Here is a 23,444-nt window from a genome sequence, read left to right as displayed (position 1 = left end):
TTAACTCGGATTCCTGAATAACCTCAAAAACATATTTGACATTTCACCACTGCCATTTCTTGTTTTTTTCCATCTGCTGACATTTGCTGTGTTATTGATATTTCTATGATAAGTCAATATCTGTCGTTCTATCATAAAAAGAAACCTGCACTTACCCTCATTTTAAAAATACATCAACCCAACATAACAATGTGTGGCCCAGTTACCTACTGACCCATTAATGCATTTCCTGATAGGATCATACTTATTTGGCAACAGATGAAACACTGCAAATATATTTTCAGCTATTTGTTGTTTAATAGGCTGTGATCACATTTTAAATTAATGAAAAGAAAGATAATAAATTAATCCGGTCACTTGGATTTTCAAAATATTTTTTCACTGGGAGATTTAGAGCAAACAAGCAAGTGCATTTTCCCCAATCACATTTTCAACATTAGAATAATGATGAAACCTTCCAATCAAAAAATTGTCATTCTTCTCCAGTGTTGCTGGCATGAGACAGAGCTCGGAGTGAGACTGTTTCCAGGCAGCAGATAATAATGAGCAAACTTATTGCAAATGAAATCCAAAAACCAGCATTGAATCACCAGATATAAAATATTGAACATTTCTACTATGAGGATCTACGCTGACACGACAGGCGGCAGCGTGTGAGCGATTAGTGCGACGGCTCTCTGGAGTCGTAGTCCTCGATGAATTTCTCCATGGCGTCCACGCAGCGCTTGCCGATGTCTCGGAGGTTCTCCTGCAGCGAGGACTGGATGAGTTGTTCCAGGGACGTCTCCTTTTCTATGAGCATCTTTGTCACGAGGCCAAACATCTGACACTCCTGATAGTACACCTGTGACATACACACACACACACACACACACGTCCAAGGTTTTAGGAGAAGGGAACATGGCGTGTTGAGAAGTAGAAAAGTGGGTGTGTCCGAGGGGGAAGAGGAGAGAATAACACACGAGTGGATCTATGTGTTTCCATTCACCAGTGACTGAACTATCAGCAGAAACCTGACGTGCAGATTGTCCACATGTATTGGGTGCGAGCTTTACGCCTGTGGACATCTTTTACATGGGCTACCTGTTGCCAGACTGCCCTTTCCTGCAGTGCAATCTGATATCCTGCAACCTATGAGACATGAAAAGCAAGAGGGTATATTTTTCATCAAGTGGGTGGAAACAAACACACGCACACACACACACACACACACACTCACACAAACACACAGCCGATGGATCAGAGCCTCACGTGATGTCTGTCACATTGAAGACGGCATTACAGCACGTGTTGCAGCCTCTTGTGGTGCAGGTGAGCTGAGCTACACAGCCTCACTCTAACTTTCTGCTCAGTCACAAAAAAATAAAAGACCAAACACAATCGATCATGTCGCTCAATGAATAAGACCCACTTTGTCAGGCTCGCCAAAGTGAGGATAACAGTGACAGTCGAGATGCCTCAGGCTCAGCATTTCAAAATGGATGTTGACTTTATTTTCCTGTCTCCTGTCTCCCAGCACTTTCTAAGATCTTTACTCTGACGCCCGGTCTCTAATCCCAGCTTCTCTTATCTCCTCTCCCTCTATCTGTTTATAACCATCCCCTCTCCCCAGGTATGTGTGTGCGTGTTTGTGTAATGAAACCCTCCCACCTCATCTATCTCTTTCCTCTTCTGCTGGATGGCTCTGTCTCGTGTCGTCGTCTGGCTCGCAGTTAAAGGGAGCTCCCGGTCTCTGCTTTGTTCCCTTTCTTTGCTCTGGCTTCCCCTGTGGTCGCTCGTCTTGCTGTGGCTTCTGTTGCTCAGACAAACCTGCAAAATTTTTTTTTAAAAAAACACACAAAATGAGGCAGGAGTTGGACAGTAGGAATGAGACAGTTGGCTAAAAGGATGGGTGCAAACGTTGTCGATGACTGAGCTGCTATTGACCAGGAGATGACTCAAGTGAAGATCCACATGTCCACTTCTTAGACACGCATTAGAAATTCAGAGTTTGTTCTGGCTGCACATGTATTCAGTGGCAAACAAAATGACAACAAAGAGGCAGCACAAGGGCGGTAAGTACCGAGAGTCAGACTGGTACCACTTCCCAATGAGGAGCAGTTCACAAAGGTTTTATAAATCACAGACGCTTCCTTTTATTAATGCTAATAAATCATGTGTTGAACCACTAATGGGAACAGCATCTTGGTTTCCAGGCTGTAAAAAGCATAACCGGCTAATGCACTACACACAACGCCTTATTTATTGTCAGTATTCTAATGTTAACGATGGCGTGCACATTTAAGGTTAAAGCGGTGACTCATAATGAGGAGACCGCAGATCATTTACACTCAACTCTGCAGTTTCCCTCAGCTCTGCAGAGCCCTTCTGTGTCTTTGAGCTCTTTCTTCTTGGTTTAACTTTGAACTCTGCCAAGGTTATTTTTAACCCATCCGTTTGTTTGTAAACAAGATTACAACTATACCTGGTGGAGGGACGTGGTACGTGTCAGGGGCAGAATGTTAGGGAGCATCCATCTTAACATTGTGTTTTTTAACAATGTCCCAGAGAATATTTAATGGATCATGATGAAGAAACAGGCACACACACACTGATGTGTATGAGTGTGTTATTTGCTGCAGCTTGGTCTACTGAGTCTCTTTTAGCTGTTTCACTGCTCACATCAGTGTTTCCAGACGCAGCAGGCAGCTGTTTCTAGCAAAAAAAAATACTTGTGCATGCACTACCTGCTCAGCACCAAATGGCTGACACACTACAGACGGTGATGATACAAATGAGGGCAAAATCTGCTGTTTTGCCGAAAACATTGATCCAGGAAGCAGTGCAGCGGTGACCCAGCAGGTTACACATTACCCTGTTTTACAGACATGTCTGTGGAGGAGGGGATCGTTGTTATTCCCCCTCTCTTTGTCCCTGGACTCCAGGGTTACACAAGTGCAACTAAGCACAACACCACATGAATTATGGGACAAAGTGCAGGTTGCTTATTTGCACAATGGTTGTTAAACAGTGAACTGTGACCAAGCTTTGAAACACCATAGACTGTATAAAAATGACACGACAGCTCCCTAAAAGTGACACAAAATCATCTTGATCGCCCCCTGGTGGCTGGATTAAGTAAAGGTCATACTAAAGTCTCTTCCATGTTAGTGGACAGGAAATGGAGTCAAATAAGTTTTTCTCAAAAATGGTTTCTCTCATTTTTTGTCCAGATTCTCATTTCCCCAAGTTTGGTTGTAATTGATTAATTTATGCTATAAGAACAGGGTGAGACATCATGAGTGACAACTGAGACTGACCGGCATCTGAATCCGGGATATTGTGTCGTCATTTCTGTAAATCAGCAGGAAGTGGAGACGCATTGTCCATCTATATATACAGCCTATATAGATGATTATAGTGAAGCATTTAGCAGCTAAAGAAGCCAAACATTTCCTCCGGAGATAATGAGAAGCAAAAACAGAGATAAACAAGTGACAACTGTTCGTTGCATGGCCAGAAAAATAACTCTGAATAATGTTAGGTTGAACACATTTGCCAAATCAACTTTATAGGGTGATAACATTTCAATATTGTATGTGCATCTTGTTTCGTTTGCCTCTGAGTAACTCAAAGTTTACTCAAAGGACTAAAATAATAACATACCTTCCAGTCTGCAGTATAAATATTTCAGAAATGAATTCAAGAGCTAGCTAAAAACAAAATCCACTATAGAAGGACACGTCTCTCAACCTGGCCACCCACTTACTTACTTCTGCTCTACGAAGCATAAGAACCATGTTACAAAGTGGCTTAGAGTTAGAAAAAGTAAGTTGCACAGACTCGTTCAAACTGACGTTGGTTAAACGTAGATATAAATCACACTAAATAGGTTATATATTTTTTAACCGATTACACTGAAGAATACTGATCCGTTTAGTGCTGTGCTGGCAAAGTTGCTGAGGTGAAACATACTTTAACAGCCTCGGTAAACATGAACAACTAACAGGGCAAAAAAAGGTTGTGATAATAAAAGAGCCATTAATCACGGATGTGTACCTGTGGGCAGTTCACACTAACAACAACCCTGCTTCCTGAAATATCGACTGTGGAAAAACACTCAGCCAAACTTTGATTTCTTTTGGTCTCATCACTCCAGCAGTGACCAGCTGTGATTCATGGTGTGCGGCTCTTCTGCTCGCTGTGTCGGCCAAACAACGTACATGAGCTTTTCATTTCAGCCTTTTCCTGCAGCTAAGTCAGTCTTTACTCTTCATCCAGAAACATCTAGTAGGCTCTAGAGTCATTAGCGGGTTCAGTTGTTTAGATGATTAAGAGAAGAAAATTATGAGGATCAACTTTGATTATTGATTGAATAATGTTTCAAGCACCAATCATCCTCTTGTTCCAGCTTCTTCAGTATTTTGTTTTATGAATCCCACACTTGAGGTTTCGACTGTTGATCAAACTAAATGAGACATTTAAAATGTCAGTTTCAGCTTTAGATCATTGCAAAGGGGGTTTTCAGTATTTCACGTCCTATACTGGCAGTGGGGCTCACAAACAAGCCCCCTGCATCACACTGACTCTGCCCCCCCCTCGAACATAATTTATAATTTATATATTATTGGCACTATCACCAATCTCTGCACCTTAGCACCGCACGTGCCCATAACTCTCTTACTGTATATATTGTTGTTCTATATTGTTGTTTTTATATTGTTGTTTTATGTAAAGTGCACCAACCACACCAAGGCAATTTCCTGTATGTGGAAATATACTTGGCAAATAAAAGAATTCTGATTCTGATTCACTACGCTACTCAGACAGAAGAATAAGATAAATAACTTAATTGACAACTGGAAGTGAACATTTTTTAATTTTAAAATCATATTTGTTATTACACAACCGGGAGAGATCACAAAGACTAACCTAAATTTGCGATATTAAAGTGAGAGTTCAGAGATGTAGTTTTGTGTTTTTCCACTTTCTCTGAAACAGTAAATGAATAAGAGCCTTACAACTGATATTTCTCTGTATTTGATGGAGTCAGAAATTATGTCAAACTGAATATTTCAGTATCTTTGCTCAACTGTCAAATGTCTATGAAATCAAATAACCTAATCGTGATTTAATATGTACACTGACACGGAGCGAGGGCCGGCCCACAGTCTCCTGACGTCATAACCCGTCTGAGCTCACATGTCAAAAACTGAATGAACTATTAAGTGATCAGTGAATCCTTACATTTGAAAACCTGGAACCATCAAAGGTTTGGCGTTAGGGCCTGGAAAATGAAACAATCCATTTCAAAATCATTGCTGCATGATTGTGTTTTGAAAGAGCGGCCAGGATTAGTCAGTTTAATTCATACTTTCTAATTCTCAGAGAAACTGGCTTTTCATTCCCATCCCTGATGTCTTTTCAAATGTTTTCCAATTTCCAAACATTTCATCAGGAAACTGTCAAAAAAAAAAGAGAAGCTCCTTTAAAATCCCAAGAGAATTGAGACTGTGTTGCCCTACATCCCTTTGATAGTTAGAAAGGAAACATGGGATTGAGTCTTTTTCAAGGAACAGAGGTACAAGTTTATTTATCCACAGTTTTTTAACAAAATGGAAAAGCAGAGTAATCTTTCTGCTGGCGAACTTACAGTGAACTGCGGCTCCTGGTCCCTGCTGGAGACGGACATGGGCAGGAACGGTCTGGAAGCTGGAAAACAGACAAACCAGAAGGTCAACACAACAGCACAACAAGAGAGTGTGTGAGTACGATCTAAAAAAAGAACGACTGCTACATGGTACTGGGGTATTCTTATTTTTATAAAGCACCGATAGATTCATCTTTATAATGTTTACAGCCTGCTAATCATCCTCTCTTTCTCTTCAGAATCAGAAGAATCCGGGTTTAAAACATGAGAGTTTCGCAAAAAAGAGAAGCCAAAGTGTTGATCGCCACCTGGTGGTTAGCTGCCGTATGGGTCATAAACCCTGTCTCCTCCATGTTAATGGATGGGACATGGATCAGGCAAAAAAACGTACATGTTGAATACATTTTTCTCAAAGATGGTTTCTGTTTGTTTCACACTGGTGTATGTTTGAAGGTCCATTTTCCGCACTGGGTTTAAATTATTTGATGCCATAAAAACAGGGGGAAACATCAAAGTTGACACATGAGACAGACTTTGGATTGGTCTAGCTCATGTTCTGTCCTATAGCAGAGAAATGTTTCTGCTAGTGAACTCTGTCTTCTCAATGTTAGTGTATTGGACATGGACCAGACAAAAAAGTCAACGTGGATGTTTAATACATTTTTCTCAAAGTTGGTTTCTGTCTTTTTATGTGGTTCTGATCACACTGATGTTGGATCAAGAGCTCGTCTTTCATACAACTTCGGCTTTAATTAGTTATTTGATGCTACAAAAATAGGGGGAAATGTCGTGATTGACAGTTGAGACCGGCTCCCGATTGGCCGAGCCTGTTTATCGACGGGACCTCATTACCACAGCTTCATCAAGTCATCGCTACGGCGCAGACTCGGGCGCCAAATGTGCGACATTGGCAGCGTTGGTATCTGGAATATTTCAGCTTCATTTTAAGATGGTGGGAGGAAGTGGAGACGTGTCGTCCATCTTAATGTACAGTCTACAGCTTAAAATCAATACAAATTAAAGCAGAACCTGCTGATATTTCATAAAATTTGCATTGCAACATTGGACTGCAGAATTCTTATGTGAAGCAGTATCTTTGTCACGGCTCATTATATACTGCTCTCTCTCTCTCTCACTTTCTCACTCTCAGATACACACAAATCAGCGATGAGTCACCATCATCACACCATCACTCAGGCACACACACAAAAAAAAAACCTGTTCCACACTCACACATACACAAACACACACCTCCACAGTGCTGCAGTGTGCGCACAGATACAGTGCCTGGATGCAAGATGAAAAACACACACGGACACACACAGTAGCTGCGGCTCAGTTGTGAAAACAACATAAGAAACCCACTTTATACCAGAAAAACATTTAAACAAAAATCTGAAACAATGATTTCATGATCAGTGTAAAAAACAGGGAAACATAATCAGATTGGAGCCCCTCCTGTTCCCTGACGAGGTCATTTTCAGGTGTAAAACAAATCCACCTGCGACCGACTCCATCGCAGCTTACATGAGATAACCTGAGGCCTTCACTGGCAGTGGGTTGACCGCTATCAGCTCCACCTGTGACATAATCCGTGTAGTGAGTCCAGGAAAAGCTGCTCAGTGATGGGCCTTATGTAACACTGGTTTGTTGCTACCACACTGTGACTATAACCACCACAAACCACAACCAGCGAAAGCCCTCCAAACATTTGTATTGCAAAGCGCTGCCTCTGCTTGTTTATACTGTCACCCGATGGCCATTTATCAGAGTACAAGCAAACACCGTAGCGCTTGTCGAGTATGTAAATACTCTGGATAAGCATATATAGAATGTTAATATGTGATGAGGAGACAGTAAAACAGATCATCAGTAAATGTTTGATATTTGTAGAGGCTTGTGAGAATGTGTGAATAAAGAAAGAGAAGTGGATCGGTAGGTCTGTTTTCTACTCTCCCCTACTCCCCAGATTGTTTAAATGTGGATTATGTACAAAGACTGGTTTGGCCGTTTACACATATTGAATACGACAGTCATCTGGACAAAACCTGGGAGAAGAGGGGAAAAAAAGCTCTTCATCAACTCAACTTATAGATTTAATTATTCACATTCCCCCCCCCCACATGTTTTGTATGTTTTATACCAGAAGAAGATGAATGTGCTTGTAAATTAGGGATGTATTGTAATCCCAAGAAGGGATGGCCCAGATGCAATAGCAAGAGGAGGGTTATATTTTACATCTAGTACATGCACTTCTCTTATTGTGTTTTTTTGTTGATGAAATATGAAAATACAAAAAAGATACAGGAAACAAAATATATAAAATATGCAAATAATAAGAGATGGGGGAAAAAAGGAAAGCAAAGAAAAAACAAGACACAGACAGACTCCATCCGCCTCTTGATCCCTCGGATCCAAGGCACTGACTCTTATAGAATATTATTTTGAGGTTTATTGAGAATAAGCACTAAACCTTATTTCTTTACTTGTTGTTTACTTGGCGGTTGAACTGAAACAGGTGCGGTTCTTCCCCTAAGTGTTGCCACAAAGTTGTAATCACACTGAATCACACAAATATCGCTGTCACTAATTGCAACTAAGGAGCTCCGTCTGCCACAGACAAAAAGTACTTTTGGACATATTGTGCGCATATTCTCTATATAAAAGGTTGAAATGAGCTGGTCTGTGTGTGTTATTTTTCTGCAGACAGACTTACCATTGCTTTGTTTTGGGCATGAACTTCCGTCAGCGCTCTCTCTCCGGTTGTACCGGCCTGCCTCCTTCTCTCGCTCCCTCTGTGCGCTGTGGTGAGGTTTGGGCTGGAAGTGGTCTCTCTGGTTGAAATATGCCCGGGGGTTGAGGTGGTGTTGCCTCTTGTTGACAAAGCCAGGTTTGTAGAACGAGTAGTCATCCTTTGGAAAACTGTATTAAAAAGAAAAACGTTTATAGCATCCATGATAAACCTTGGTGTTATCATAGATCATTTTAAGGCCATTTTGTTATTTTCTTTGTGTCAGTCGCACCGAGGTTTGTAGAATTTCCCTCCAAACTTTGGTTTGTAGGAATTTGACATCCAGGCCCTGGGTCTGGTGGGACTCTGTACTCTTCTGATTGGCCTCGCCTCGCCCTGAATCCACAGAGGGTAAAACCATTAGAAACACGGTGGTGTTTTACAAAGAGCAGAACGATGGTACAGTCTAACATAAGGTTGTTTTGAGACGTGACATGTAAGACCAGGCCGTACCTGAGAGGGGGACAGAGAGGAGTGAGTGGGCTTCATGTCCTCAGAATCATCGCCACAGTCCCTGTGCCACAACTTGGGGGCCTGGAGGAAGCACGGTCAATAAGGTGTTACACTTCAGGCAGAATATGTAATTGGAGCAGAAATAAAATCTCCTATTTTGATATTTGCTTAATAAATTTGTTGATTTTTTTAAACAGTCAATGTCAAACACTTCCTTGTTCCACAGAGGCTAAGATTCGCTGCTCTTCTTTATTTTAACCTGCATTTATTCGTTTTTTGACTGTTTATCGGACAAAGCAATTTGAAGACGTCACTCAAGGTAATAAGAATTTCTGAAATTTGTCACTATTTTCTGGCCTTATCAATAATCTATTGATAAAAAATGGTTATAAGAATAATAATGCAAAAAATTACAATCATGATATGATAAAAAATCTTGTGGAAACATTGTTGATTGTAGATTTTTATTTCTTTCAGTGCTACACGTACATTCTGTACATTGATGCCCTGTAGCAGGAGAGTAATGTATTCCTACGCCACACACTCCCTATAGAAAACCACAGAGTGATACATACTTCTAAAAATAGCCGACCACACGTTTCATTATGCAGCCTCTTGTGTGTGAAACTGCAGTGAAATAAAATGTATCATTAAAACCCAGTGTCTTGAAGAATAAGATCGCAGCAACCAACCATCATTTTAATGTCATACGCGTGTGAGAGTCATACTCAAGAATTGTTTCGAGATAAAAAAACATGTGGATTTCAGTCGATATTGATCATTACCAATATAAATATCCCGAACACAGATTTAAGCTCCTGCATGGAGGCTGTTCACACCCCTTTTGACCATTTTTTATATTATAATAGAAATAGAAATAACAATTATTACTAATGATAATTAATGTGTGTATTTATTTTTACACTTTTAATATTAATAGCTATTTAATTATCAGAAGCAATATATGATTGGTGATGAGTATATATACACTATGATCGTTGGTGAGTATTTATATAGCTCTATGATTGTTTGTGAGTTTTTATATACGCTGTATGATTGTTGGTGAGTTTTTATATACGCTGTATGGTTGTTGTTGAGTTTTTATATACACTCTATAGTTGATGGTGAGTTCGTTTATTCGCTCAATAACTGTTGGTGATTTTTTAAATACGCTCCATAACTGTTGGTGAGTTTTTATATACGCTGTATGGTTGTTGTTGAGTTTTTATATACACTCTATAGTTGATGGTGAGTTCGTTTATTCGCTCAATAACTGTTGGTGATTTTTTAAATACGCTCCATAACTGTTGGTGAGTTTTTATAAACGCTCTATGGTTGTTGGTGAGTTTGTAGATAGTATATATGTTGTATATAGTGTATATAATATATACGCTCTGTCTCTCATTCAGCGCGTGGACTTTACCTTGTTCTGATGCGCGTCCTGTGCTCGCGCATGATCCATCTCTTCCTGCTTTGCTGTTTGTTTGTGAAGAAAACCAACAAGTGCTCCAACACACCCGGAAGTAAGTGAACGACCTGTTATCGTCGGTTCATCTCCAAAGTAAAACTTTCTGTCTTCAGTCCGAGCTGAGAAACTTCACCTCGCACTTTAAGTGGCTCATGAGTGTTGAAACGCAAACAAGGAAGTAGCGCATAAAGGTTTCACTTCCTTTTCTCCACAGTCAGCCAATCAGCGGCAGGATGAGTCAGACACGAAGTAAATAAATACACGGATTCGTCTCATTGGGATTGGGACGAGCATGCGCAGTGCCAGCATCTGTCACACCTGTCCTCACCTTTCTGTCGCCAGACGGTGGCGCTCTTCAACATTCAGCAGAGGCGCTGATTGACCAAGGCTGTGTCTGAAGTCACCCGCTCATTCACTAACCCATACTCTATTTGAAATGCCGACTATATTTCTATATTTATTTGTTTTTATTGCCATTTATTTTTGTACTGTTACAAAAAGTACTGTTACCTTGCTATATAACTGTTATTATTATTATTGTTGTTGTTGTTGTTGTTGTTGTTATTGCTATATAGTGATTAGTGAGTTTTTTCAGACACAGCCACAATATATGAACCTGGTTATAATATGATTCTTTAGCACAAATCGCACAAAGTGTTTGTCGAATGGAATTGTGTATATATTTTTCTATATGCTTTAACCAATGGATGTTTTCCTCCTGAGCAGCATACAAATGTACTGTATCTGTGTAAATATATATTTATGTACAATATATCCACTATATGCACTGTTAGTGTTTAATAAAACAATCCTGAAACCTAATGTGCAGCTCTCAGCAATATAAACTTGACTTGCAGAAATGTATAATCAGTGTGTGTCCAATACACATGATTATGTTGTAGGGATGTTTATCCACGTAGTGTCTTGTCTACATGTGTTGAAAAAAAACATGTGTATCTCTGGTTAAAAGAGACAAAAGGCTCCATGTTCACATAACTTTAACTCGAGTCTGAGGACCTAACTACTACAACAAAAATCAACATCTGGTACTGAGGGGATGCAAGAGCCTGAAAAAATGTATGTTTTTCTAGTGCAGGTAATGATATAGTGAACACAAAGAATAGCTGAGGCCACCGCACGCTGGGGTTTAGTGTTTCTGTCTCCACCCATTTTCTCCACCCATCCCAGAGAGAGAGAGAGAGAGAGAGAGAGAGAGAGAGAGAGTATATTAAAACCAGACAACCTAAGATGCCTTGGAGTAGTTCAGTCTGTCTCTTCGGTCTGTGGCAGATTTTAAAGTGTTCGTCAGAGGTCGGTTTGTGAAGGTAAACCTGAAACAACAACATGATTCTGAAGCTTTTGGGATTGTCTGTTCTTCCGCCTGCTATTTGTGTTTGGGGTTGAGAGGAACAGGTTTTCATTCTTGTCTGGTCAGTGTCAGTCATAGTTGCGTGTGAATGCTGGGCCATGCTTGCTCTGTGGGCCTTCGTGTTATAATGAGGAGAGGCATCGTCAGCCTGAAACTACACTTTCCTGGGATCGACACAGTTAACCTGCTGAATTCAACTGTCGCATGGCAAGAACAAAGCCAGACAAACTTGTGCCGGCACGTAACTTCATTACAGGTGTGTTTCCACTGGGTTTCCAGATTATTTTCTTGCACCAAAACGCCAGCGTTGAGGAGGAAGAATTCAGGGGGGAGGGGAAACAAGAGGCCAACACAGATGTTCTCAGCTGTATTTTCTTCATGGCTGGTTTTGATTGACAAACTTTTCTTCATGAAACAGGACATGGCATCTTTTTTTCAGCATCAACACTGATATCACCCTGGCATCCTTCTCCCTCCTGAGGCCCTGCTGAATCTCAGTTTGAAGCACCAGGTCGACAGGAGAAGACATGAGGTGAGGATGACAGAATTCCTTGTAGCATTAAGAATGAGATGTCTGGAGATGATTATCTATATTTTCATGATCGTCAAGAAATTCGATGACTAAAAAAACTCTGACAACATGTTGGTCTCTTGATATTTTCAAACTTCTGGTAGGGGCCGAGTAAATCGTAAAAAAATTTACTTTTGTGTTTTTAAGGCCTAATAATATCACAGCTGGGGACAGTGGAGTTTAGAACCATTAGAACCATTAGTTTCACCAACATATTTATAGCATGGTATGTTATGGTACAGTATGGTATGGCAAGGCATGGCATGGTGTGGCATGGTATGGTTTGGTATGACATGGTTTGTATGGGTTTTACTCTAAAGTTCCCATGTTCATTGTCACACAATTGCTTGTTGGATCAACAGCAGAACAACAACAGCAGAGGAACAAACTCAATAAATCTACACAATCACCAGACTCATAAAAACTCTGCTCTTAAAACCATCTAATGCAGCACATTCATGTTGTCCAGGGTTCAAACCTTCTCGAGGGGGCAGATTCTACAGGAGTTCCGTTCCCGCTGCCAGGCTCTGGCTGCCGATGACAACAGAGGCTTTAAGAAGGAGTTTGAGGTATAGCTCAGAAATGGAACTGGTATTAGATTCGTGCTTTATGAAAGGATCTGCCATGAGTGCTGATGTCTTTTGTTCTGTGAAGGAGCTGAATGATGTTGGCAAAGACCTTCCCAGCAGAGCGGGGGAATCGGAGGTCAACAGAGAGAAGAACAGATACCCCTACATTCTACCATGTAAGAGCAAAGCGTCTCCCACCAGAACGGAGTCCTCTCCAGTGTCTGAAGCGATGATTGTGTGAGTCTTAAATTTTGCTTTTCATTTTCTGACTAACGCAGACGACCACTGCCGCGTGAGGCTGTCCATTCAGAGCGCCGTTCCACACACTGACTACATCAACGCAAATTTTGTGCCTGTGAGAACTCGTTCACTTCCTCCGCTGAATTGATTATTTTCACAACTCTGCCTGGCTGCTGTGCGTCTGTCTGCATGACTCATGATACACTGTGCATGTGTATGCATTCAGGGTGGAGGATCAGAGAGAGACTTCATCTGCACCCAGGGTCCTTTGCACAACACCATGGCCGACTTCTGGAGGATGGTGTGGGAGCAAAACGTCAGGATAATCGTCATGGTGACAGCTCTGAGACACAAGGACATAGTAAGAACGGCATTCTCAGTGTGTGTGTGTGCCAGTGTGTGACGTGTGTTTCTAATTTCATTCTTGGATAGTGGTTTTGATCTTCTCATCTAATTGTTGCCAAGAGAATCTGGAAAATAATTTCTCAAGTGGTCAAAAATACCTTTAATATCTTTCTTTAAAAGAAATAACGTTGTCCCATATTTCTTTGTGTCCAGGTGCTGTGTGATAAGTACTGGCCTGTGGAACGAGGGACACTTTATCACGGGCTGATCCAGGTGACAACAATGACCTGCAAACAAGGTCCAGATTATTTTATCACCACCATTAACCTCAGACAGGTGAGAGAAAGATCCATCCGTCATCCTGTCTGGTTGCTTTAAACTGCTGCTGTGCACTGACCGTACCAGTGATCAATCACAGAGAGAAATACGCGTCCTTGTTGTGGGATTTAAGGAAAGTGTTGGTGTTTCAGAGAGACTGTCCGACAGACAGGATAATCACACACTACTACTACCATTCCTGGCCGGACCGGGGCATCCCTAAAGACTCATCCTCTCTGTGCGCCTTCACTGACCATGTGCGGCTGCACTTGGAAGGCCTCCCTCGCCTGGGGCCGACTGTGGTGCACTGCAGGTCTGACCTCTGACTTCCACTACTTCTACTCTTCCATTACTCACTTCTAATAATCAGTTAGAGTCAATCAGAAGGTGCATGAGACTGTGTTTAAAGTCGATGTTGTCACTTTGTGTTTCAGTGCAGGTGTTGGGCGCTCAGGGACGTTTGTGACACTGTTGTGGTTGATGCAGTTGTGCGCTCGGGGCATCCAGCCTGACATCCGCGCTGCTGTGGAAGATCTGCGGCTGCATCGAATGTGGATGGTCCAGAATCTGGTTTGTACAGTCATGACACTCACCTTCAGTAGAAGAAGAATTTAGATATTTTACTGGCATAAAATTAGCAATGACAATGTTACTACATCACCAGAACAGGAAAATACACCTTCTCAAAAGTAAAAGTACTTGTGAAATATGTACATATAACTATCTATAAATAAAATGATTATACCTCACTTGTGTAAATGTACCTAAGTTAAATTTGACAACGTGGGGATGAAGTGATTATATGTTTACTTAGTGAACTGATATTCAGCTCCTCTACAGATGTAGATACTCTTATGTTGACATACTTGAAAACAAGTACGTTTTTTGGTAAGTTTGCAAGAATTATTAGTGAAATGTGTCAATAATCGACAGGAAGAATGTTAGTTGTATCAGTAAATGACTCAAATATATTATTAAATTATTGTTTGTGTAAGGAACATGCGAGCAGAATCTCACTGATGTAGCCGGTGGAGCTCATTAGGATTAATTAGCTTAACATCAAGACTGGAAGCCGGGAAACTAGATCCAATCTTTATGCTAAGCGGCTGATAGTAGTTTTATATTTAATGGACACACAAGAACAGTATAAATCTCCTTATTGAGCTATGGCAAGAAACCAAGTAACCTCTCAACATGTCCAACTAAATCAAAGCATTAAACTCATGCCCTCACCATAAAATAATGGTGTTAATTTGAGGAGTAACTACATATTCTAATAAACTACATTCATACAGTATGTACAGTATGTGTGCAGTTTGATTCATGAGAGTGAGGGAAATACAAGTATGCGTTTAAATATACTGATTACTGCAATCCAAACTGTATTATTATTATGACTGGCTACAGCTAGATGACATACTCTGCTTATTTAAAAAAGCCAAATATATGTAATATTCTGTTAAATGAGCCATATTCCAGTTTGGATTGCCGTAATCAGTATATTTAAACGCATACTTGTATTTCCCTTTCTCTCATGAATCAAATTGCTCACATAAATCTATCATCTCCATGCTCATTAACCATTGGTCACCATTACCTGCTCATTCTTTGTCATCAGGAGCAGTACATATTTGTGCATCAGTGTCTGCTGCAGTGGCTCATGGGAGGAGCAGCGAGAACCACAGCAGGGTGAGAGAACAGAAATAAGCTGCCAGCCAGCGCCGGCACACACCACATTCAATTTCAGCACCGGCAGCATGTTATTAGTCACTGTAACGTATGATGACATTTTAATTGGGCGTCTTCTCTCTCCGAGCAGCCCACAGATTCTGGGAGCCGGTTCGAAAACCAACCCCCCCGTTCAGGATCAGCCTCACAGCTCCGGACGGGGAGAGCGAACAGGGAGGAGACGACAACACCGCCACAGACAGAAGCCTCCGTCAGAGCCGAACACAATACAGCAGATGTTAAACCCTGGGAACCTGCTGAGGAGACTGCTGCCCTCCTCATCCCTGTTAAACCCAGGCTCACACACCCCCTGAACTCACATACCGTTGAGCTTAAGGTACAAAGTCACAAACAAGAACAAAATGCTGTCATGCAGCACCTGAGGCACGAGGAAAGGCACTGCAAAAAATAGTGCTGAGTGCTCGATGAGGACAGGCCCTGCAGGCAGAGAACCGGTCCGACGACATGAAGATACACGATGGAGAAACCAAAGACGCAGCAGTTTGTACGTGCACCTCAAGGGACAATTAAATTACCACCTGCCTTTCAGGTCCAACGTGTTATCATGCAGTGAAGTACTTACAAGATTCATGGGAACAATCAGACATTATCTCTGAACAATAATGGCGCAAGAGCATGAGTCAGGTCAACTGACTCATGCACACCTTGTGTTAAACTCAAAATGTCTTGTGTGCAACAAAATGTATGTTTTTTTTTAAATATTTTTTACCTCCACTGCTGATAAAGTGATGACTTTTATTCAGAAAATCATTGTGCATCTTTATATATTTCACACGATGTGGTTTGTATGTCAGGATGCATGTGCAGAATATGTACTGTACTTGCTAGAAAGGCAGACACATGGTATCGTGGCTGTACAAAAAGGTCATGTTTCAAAAACACACAGGCACTGCCATTCTCCTTAGATGACTGAAACCCTATACAGTACATGAAGGAGCTATGAGTATAATACAATATAGAACATTAAGGGCTATCCTGCTTCTTAAGAGTCTTTCATTATGTAATAAACATGTATGATACAATAGAATCACTCTTCAGGTTGAGTTCTGGGGTTGGTGATGAGGAGTGACTGAGGAGGATCCAGCAGCCGTGATCATCCTTAACCCTCCTCCTGCCACATCGCCACCATGCGGCAAGAGCTAGTAGCTGCAGGTCAAGTTCATGACACTGTGTAGTAAGAGTCCTTAACAGTGAAGTCCCGATGAGCTGCAGTGCTGCCGCTTCGTGCGACCTCAGCTCAAGACAGACAAGTGAAATACAAAGAAAGTTCACACAAATGAGTTGTTCCGGACTATTGGTGAGTCGAGCCAAGAGTTAAAATTACATTTAAATTAGAGTTCAGGTCCAATGATTAGACGCCCTTTCCTTTGGCCAAAACAAAGGGAAAAGAGTGAGCGATTGCCTCCGTACGACAAATTTTCTATAATGTTGGTATGTGTATGTACAGTCCGTGTTTAAGATATGCGGACACTGAATGTATATAAACAATTACATGCCACCCTTACAGACCACAAGAGGGTGTGAGAGAATAGAAAACTACTCGATTAGCAGTCAAAGGCTGGGTGAAGAGGAAGAGTCAGAGTCCGTTTACAGTTCTCCTCCAGTCACACTAGTGCATGCTCTCTGACATGTTAATGGCTTCCTGGATATCGCGGATGACGAGGATACGGGCGAGCATCTGCTCCAGCTGTTCTTTCGAGATTGGCTGGGTGGAGTACCAGATGGGGCTGTTGGGAGCCACCACAGGCTCTGGAGTCAGGTAGAAGGTGTCGTTGCGACCTTTAGCACTCTGTGGACTGACAGGAGAGCAGATAGAACACAACGTGAGGACACTTCTAGGATGAGCCTATTAATCAGAGGATGAGGTTACAGTTTCACCTTGTCTCTGCCTGCAAAACAGATATTTAATACTTTGTGAAGGAACTGAATTAGGAAGCGTTCTTTTATGTAAAACATCTTATGTCTGTTTAATGCTGGAGACAGCAGATAAGAGTTAGTGGAAAACTTTACTCTGCATTGTTATTAATCATTACTGCATCATATAGACCGAGTGCCCATTCAATTAGGTATGTCTGTTGGACGTCTATAATGTTTTTTTGACATGTTCATGGAGGTATGGATTGAAATACATGTTTTAGCAGGGATGTCATAGTGTTGGTATGATCCTGGGCTGTATTATATTCAGGTAAGTATTCAGATATTTATTATCTTCAAATAATCTGCCTTCCACATGTATGCAAATGAAAAGGCCCCCAAAAAAATCATAAAGGAAACCTTACGTATGATCAAGTCTAGCACAACACCACTTTTAATTATGCCTTTAGTAATAAACATAATTTAGTCTTAACCTTTAGAAAATTCAATTGATGAGTTATGAAAGAGAGTTCAAGGCGGACCTGTTGGATTTGATCACAAGACATTACAGGTGTTCCTTACAAATGTGTTGAGATCTTAACATTTAGGTTGTAAAATTTTACACAACAAACCAGTGAAAGCTGTGGTCTTAAAATAAATCTTATAATTGTGGAGTCGATCACTGATATGAACAACCCCATCTGTGTTTTTTTCTTTTTGTCTTTTTTCTCCAGCAGAAATGTTTTCCATATTCACCAGTTGTGAAAGATGCTGCATATTTGTCAAGGCAGCAAAGGCCAGAAAGATTATTTGTCTTTATTCCTTGACATAATGTTAACACACGCATACAAAAAAAATATCAAGGTTTTTGAGGAGAAAAAAATATATTATAAGGCAACCATGTTTTGTCAGTTGCCTAGCAACAGTGCCCTCTACAAGTTTAGCTGCTTGAACATCAACTGCACATGTTCTCCACCTTGCATGTCAATAAAAAATGATTTATTCAAAGGCAGCAGCAGCAAGGTAGAGTGACTACATGGTAGCAAAGATCTTTTTTTTTTCTTACCAATTGTTGATTCTATTTCACACTAGCTGAATTAATGCTTTTATGACAAAAAGACTGTATCTACTTAATAAAGACACTTGACAATCGTTTAATCATGTTTGATATTTACCATTTGAAGAGGTAGAAATCGTAGAGTTTGATGGGGCAGCGCAGTGGGTTATCTGGGTCCTCCAGCTGCTCCGAGTACATGTCATCTGTCACTGAACAAGAACAAAAAATAACATTCATTAGGAAAATTATTCATTATCTTTAATATGTGGTTTCTCTCTCAGACAACCCAGCACACATCTAATCCATGTATGTTGTTACCTTTCTGTCCTATGAACCTCTCTGTCGACTTGAGGTACCGGATGCTGGTGCTCTTGTCTTTGGGGTTGTTGGGACTTTTTCTGGTGTGCCGGAGCACCTTAGAAAAGGCCACTTTTAGATGCTGATCCACTGTCTTTAGGTGAAAATACCTGAGAAGAAGTCAGGGTCAGTAGTGTCATTAGTCAGTGATATATAGCTTCAGAGGGGTGATACAGAGTAATTATAGTAATGCCTTTTGTAGACTTTTTGGCAGATATGTGAGTTGGAAATGATTTGTTCACGATAAAGGGGACTTGAGGTGCCAAGTATGTGCATTTCTGCATGTCTGTAAATGAACATGCTAGTGTTATGTTGCTGTATAGATGAAAAGATAATGATGTGCTCTTATGTCCAGAAGTATATAATGACAATACTGTGCACAGCTTTATAAATATCCTTCTTGTGTGATGACAGAAGAAACTGCCACATGTGGGAGCACAGTGTAACTCACTTTGTGTTGAAGAACATAAGAGTTGTGAGCAGTGTTGAGGGTGAATGAGCTCCCAGCTGTTTACATTCCCATAGCATCTCCTCCGTCACATGACTGGGTATAATGTAACCTGGTATGAGGTTAAGAGCAGCTGATGAAGAACAGGCAGTTTATGAAACTGGGCAAGCAACACAGAATATATTAGTTACAAGGAAACACACATCCTCTTGCATTTGTCCACAATGTCAATATATATTAAGTAACTTGATTGTGGTTGACCAGAAAGGCCAGTACAAGCCTCCCTCCTTTAAAACCGTGTGTTCCATTGGTCAGTTTAAGAACACATAGACCTATGCAGAACAGATTAGCAGGTATAAAAACTGAAGACCAGTATTGAGAATATTTTCTATAGAGCTGCATCAGACCAAATTTTAACAGCAGGAAAGATGCTCTTTTCTTTGTCCATCTCTTATCTCTTTTACCTGCCATTTCTTTACAACATTTCAAGCTGAGGAGACGCATCAATTACTTGAATTTTTAGAGTGCAACAAAGCTTAGTGCAGACCAAGGCTGTTGATATTTTGGACATGGTTTAAGTAGTATTTAAAAAGCTTTGAAAATGGTCCTTTCCTAACCAGGATTATTACCAAACAAAACCTCAAACAAATTAAGTCTGAGACCTTGGTGAAAATGTCCTAAAAACTTGAATCTCCTATTTGATTAAAATCTTTTTTCTCACCTAGCGGATGAACGGATGGTCTCCAAGGCTCCAGGATCTGATGCAGACTGTGAGCGAAGCGGGTGTAGTACTGATCCGAGAAAACGTCATCCACACGGCCATTATCGAACAGATACTGGAAAGAGAACACACAAGCAAAGCGTCAGTTAAACAATGTTTCTACACCACAACCAACAGTAAGTATGTTTTGTTTGCGAGGATAGTGAACTTACCTTTTGAATGCACAGAAATACATAGTAGAGAACATCAGACTCAAAAGTCTCCCCTTCCAGTCCCCGAGCATCTGTTGTCATCATAGAGAGACCCATGCAGAGCTCAGCGACTGCACTTGACACCAGGTCTTCCTGGAAACGTAGTGCCTGACGTCCTAAAATACACACACACACACACATCAGTGATCGCATTGACATGTGAGACACCAGAACATAAATTATTATTTTGACACTCTAATAAACACTGTGTATGCACTTACGGCCAATTGGGGCCAGTTTAGTACTGTCTGATTTATCAAGCTCTACATTTTTTCGTTGAGCCCAAAGCCGCCATACTTCTAGCCCCTCTTCAGGCTTCAGCGTGGCTGGCAACAGGAGCTCCTGCACCTGCACTTGCTGTTGGCCATCTACCTCTGCTACCACCGTCTGACCCTGCAACTACACAAATAACATGATTAACAAGTGCAATAAAGATATACATGTCTACTGGTAGATATATATAAAGACCAAATGGTTCAACAAATGCTATTACCTGTAGCTGCTGTGCTTCCTGCGCTGACAGACCCTGCGTGTGCAACACCTGCTGCTGTGGGTCCCAGATGAGGGACTGTGTAGCATTGGAATAACCCTGTACAGACACTGGGATGTGAATGTTTCCATTCATCAGCTGGGCAGGGAACAGCGTGTTTGCAGCTAGTGTGTGCACAACTTCTTCCTGACCCCCCATTCCTCCAGAGCTTGTTATACTAGAAACAGCCTGCACTGTCTGACTCTGACTGACAGGGATTTTCAGCTTGTCACTTTCAACAGTGACATGTGTTGGCATTGTGGTCATTGTTGTAGTGTTTGCCCCTGAAACCTGCACTGTTCCATAAGCCTCCTGGGGGATGGCAATGTGTGTTACCTGCTCCCGGCCTCCAGACCCAGCAGGAGCAGAGTACACAGGGATTGTCCAAGTCTCACCTGTAGGACTGGTGATTGTGCCTGTGGCACTATAAAGATGTGAGCTGTCCACTGTTAGGAGGTCCGGCCGCAGTGACACATAACTTTGCTGCTGACCCTGTCCTTGAGGGATAGCCAGGACTGTGGCTACCTGCTGACCAGGCAGGGCATAGGACACAGTGATGGGCATGTCCACCTTACGCTTCTTGGCTGGCTGGAGGACACCTGCTCCCTGGGATGTGGCAACTGTAGTTCCCAGTACCCTTCTCTCTGCATTGTCCTGCTGTTGTGTGGGAGAAAGGGCCCCCACTGTCTGGATTTGGATCTGCTGTCCTCCTGCAACAGCTGCCACCAACTGGGCTTGCAGCTACGACAAATGGGAGGGAAAGGATAACTGGTAACTGGTGACAAATTAACAGTGCAATTTTGTTGTGCATGTCTGTGCAGAGGTATACTTGTTGGTGCTGCTCCTCTGTGAGATCCCCAGGCTGAATCAGCTGTGCAGTAGTCACACCCTGTAGCTGTTGATGTGAACCAGAGGGCAATTGGAGGACTTGACCCAGCATCTGACCTTGTTGATGGCCCTGGATTTGCACCTGAAAATAGAGGCCAACATGAAGTTGAACAACAATATATTGGATAAGGAATAAGTGACAAACAACATTAAGGTGCATTAAAACAAACCTGCACTATCTGTTGTTCTGCATTCTGCTGAACAGATTGTTGCTGAGACTCTTGTATCTGTATCTGCTGCTGCTGTGGCTGGACCTGCACCTGAACCTGCATTGTAAGACAGTGTCTGTCAAAGAAACTAATTTCAAGAACAGAGCCTTTTCAAAAACTGTTTCTTAACAATTTAGAACATATTGATTTACCGGGCAGGCCAGTTCCAGCAATGACCCTGCCACCTCTGTGCTGTCTGTGTAGATGCAATTAGCCTCTTGCTGGTAGACCATAGTGGTGGTGGTGGTGGTTGTTGTTGGGTCCCCGCTTGACTGGCTGAACTCCTGCAGAGCATCTGGACCCTTGCTGGCCAAGGACTCCAGGAACTCCTTCATGCGATGCTGAGGGATGCTCCGTGCTTTCTGCCTCACAAGCTCCTCGTAGGAGCCGGCACCATCCAGGGAGTTATTCATTGCTGCTTAAAGTGGCCTCCTCTGCAATGGGGAACCTGCGGAAATGATAATTTATGTAGAACTGTTGTAAAAATGTGTATAATGCTCTTGTGCATTATGTACAAAATCTGGCACATTTTGCACTGGTCTTTAGGTTTTAATGCCATCTTAGGTCTTTCAGCTTTTGTGTGTTACATCCTTGTAGTGTTTTATAATTGTATGTGATTTTAGGGCAGGTACAATATTCATCTCACTTTTATTCTGCATTATTATTCTGGGTCTTAGATGAAATGTCCTTGTGTGGTGTTTTTGTTGTTTGTTACACAATGTGCTGATCCGCAGATGCTGTATAGCACTTTGGCCCATTAAGAAATTCCCAATGGGACCCCAAAAATATTCGATTTGAAAACCTGTTTGTAAACACCCAATCAAAACAAAGCGCAGATGCAAAGTTCATGAATTACAAATGAAAGTGAAAAATACAGAGGGCATCAGTTGACACTTCTGCGTGTTTACAGTCCCACACACAAGCCCAACGTCAACTTTCAACTAACAGATGCTAGTACGAAGGGGTTAATTCTGACTGAGGGTATAGGAGCTGGGACAAAAGCGCGGTCACTTTCCAAATCCGACGCAGTGTTCATAGCGCTGGTGGACACTGCAGCGCAATCGAACACACGCCAGTTTTCACTATGAATACGGTGCAGTGGGTCAAGAGAAGCTGATCAAACAGCTGATGACACAACGCGCTAGTTAAGCCAGGTACAAGGCTAACTAGCCGCGTGTTTTGTGCGGGCAAAATCCATCACAACAGTGTAGAGCAGCTGACACTAATGCAGCATGTCAATGCGTGACAGTGTCTCCACTTGGTAACACATGGTGCGTGAGCTGAGAGCAACACAAAGCTGCGTTACCCTCCGAGGCTAGCGCGACTGTATTTGTGTTATCCTCGCAGCTAGCATGCTAAGGTTAGCAGGCGCGTTAGCTACCTCTTTTCCTCAGCCGGGCCGAGGATCGAACCGCCCCCAGCCGCGCCTCTCAGCCCGCGAACCAGCGCGCCTCTTCCGAGCCGCAGGGAAGCGAAGTGCCGGAGCTGCGTCTCTGCGGCCGCCTTATTCTTTATTTCTTGTGAATTATAGTTAGATGGCGAAGTGTAGTTTTCTTTTTTGAAAGCCACTCATATTTCGCTGGGCGCCATCTTACAACAAGGGCACTTGACCAATGAGAGAGCGAGTT

The 23,444-nt window shown here is 41.9% G+C and overlaps 3 protein-coding genes across 10 annotated transcripts; 1 reads left to right on the top strand and 2 right to left on the bottom strand.

The window, feature by feature from the left end:
- Nucleotides 1-275: 275 nt before the first annotated feature.
- Nucleotides 276-10,610, bottom strand: LOC128442161 (periphilin-1). Its single transcript, XM_053424450.1, has 7 exons — nt 10,297-10,610; nt 8,874-8,954; nt 8,653-8,756; nt 8,346-8,551; nt 5,633-5,691; nt 1,651-1,809; nt 276-844 (listed from the first exon to the last, which is right to left on the bottom strand). The coding sequence occupies exons 1-7, from the start codon at nt 10,333-10,335 to the stop codon at nt 662-664; spliced, it is 831 nt and encodes a 276-aa protein (XP_053280425.1). The 5' UTR covers nt 10,336-10,610; the 3' UTR covers nt 276-661.
- Nucleotides 10,611-11,533: 923 nt separating this feature from the next.
- Nucleotides 11,534-16,529, top strand: LOC128442160 (receptor-type tyrosine-protein phosphatase V). Of its 5 annotated transcripts, XM_053424446.1 has the most exons (12): nt 11,534-11,666; nt 11,777-11,966; nt 12,129-12,242; nt 12,751-12,850; nt 12,936-13,026; nt 13,129-13,205; nt 13,317-13,451; nt 13,649-13,771; nt 13,906-14,066; nt 14,188-14,323; nt 15,372-15,442; nt 15,573-16,529. In XM_053424446.1, exons 3-12 carry the CDS (start codon nt 12,238-12,240, stop codon nt 15,793-15,795), a joined length of 1,122 nt encoding a protein of 373 aa, XP_053280421.1. In that variant the 5' UTR covers nt 11,534-11,666; nt 11,777-11,966; nt 12,129-12,237; the 3' UTR covers nt 15,796-16,529. The 5 variants fall into 5 exon arrangements, with proteins under 5 accessions (XP_053280421.1, XP_053280424.1, XP_053280419.1 ...); XM_053424449.1 differs by lacking the exon at nt 11,777-11,966 and having other exon boundaries at nt 12,150-12,242; XM_053424444.1 differs by lacking the exon at nt 11,777-11,966.
- LOC128442158 (transcriptional regulator QRICH1) lies at nt 16,224-23,396 on the bottom strand. 4 transcript variants are annotated; one of them, XM_053424440.1, is made up of 12 exons: nt 23,198-23,396; nt 21,969-22,264; nt 21,778-21,873; nt 21,549-21,689; nt 20,684-21,460; nt 20,412-20,589; nt 20,152-20,306; nt 19,940-20,054; nt 19,222-19,351; nt 18,732-18,880; nt 18,532-18,622; nt 16,224-17,298 (listed from the first exon to the last, which is right to left on the bottom strand). In XM_053424440.1, the coding sequence occupies exons 2-12, from the start codon at nt 22,227-22,229 to the stop codon at nt 17,112-17,114; spliced, it is 2,280 nt and encodes a 759-aa protein (XP_053280415.1). In that variant the 5' UTR covers nt 22,230-22,264; nt 23,198-23,396; the 3' UTR covers nt 16,224-17,111. The 4 variants fall into 4 exon arrangements, with proteins under 4 accessions (XP_053280415.1, XP_053280416.1, XP_053280418.1 ...); XM_053424441.1 differs by having other exon boundaries at nt 20,412-20,583; XM_053424443.1 differs by having other exon boundaries at nt 19,222-19,330; nt 20,412-20,583; nt 23,198-23,395.
- Nucleotides 23,397-23,444: the final 48 nt, after the last annotated feature.

Source organism: Pleuronectes platessa, chromosome 6 (assembly GCF_947347685.1).
Source record: "Pleuronectes platessa chromosome 6, fPlePla1.1, whole genome shotgun sequence".
Taxonomy (NCBI): domain Eukaryota; kingdom Metazoa; phylum Chordata; class Actinopteri; order Pleuronectiformes; family Pleuronectidae; genus Pleuronectes; species Pleuronectes platessa.
Note: the sequence above shows the minus strand (reverse complement) of the source record. Positions and strands in the feature narration are given on the sequence as shown.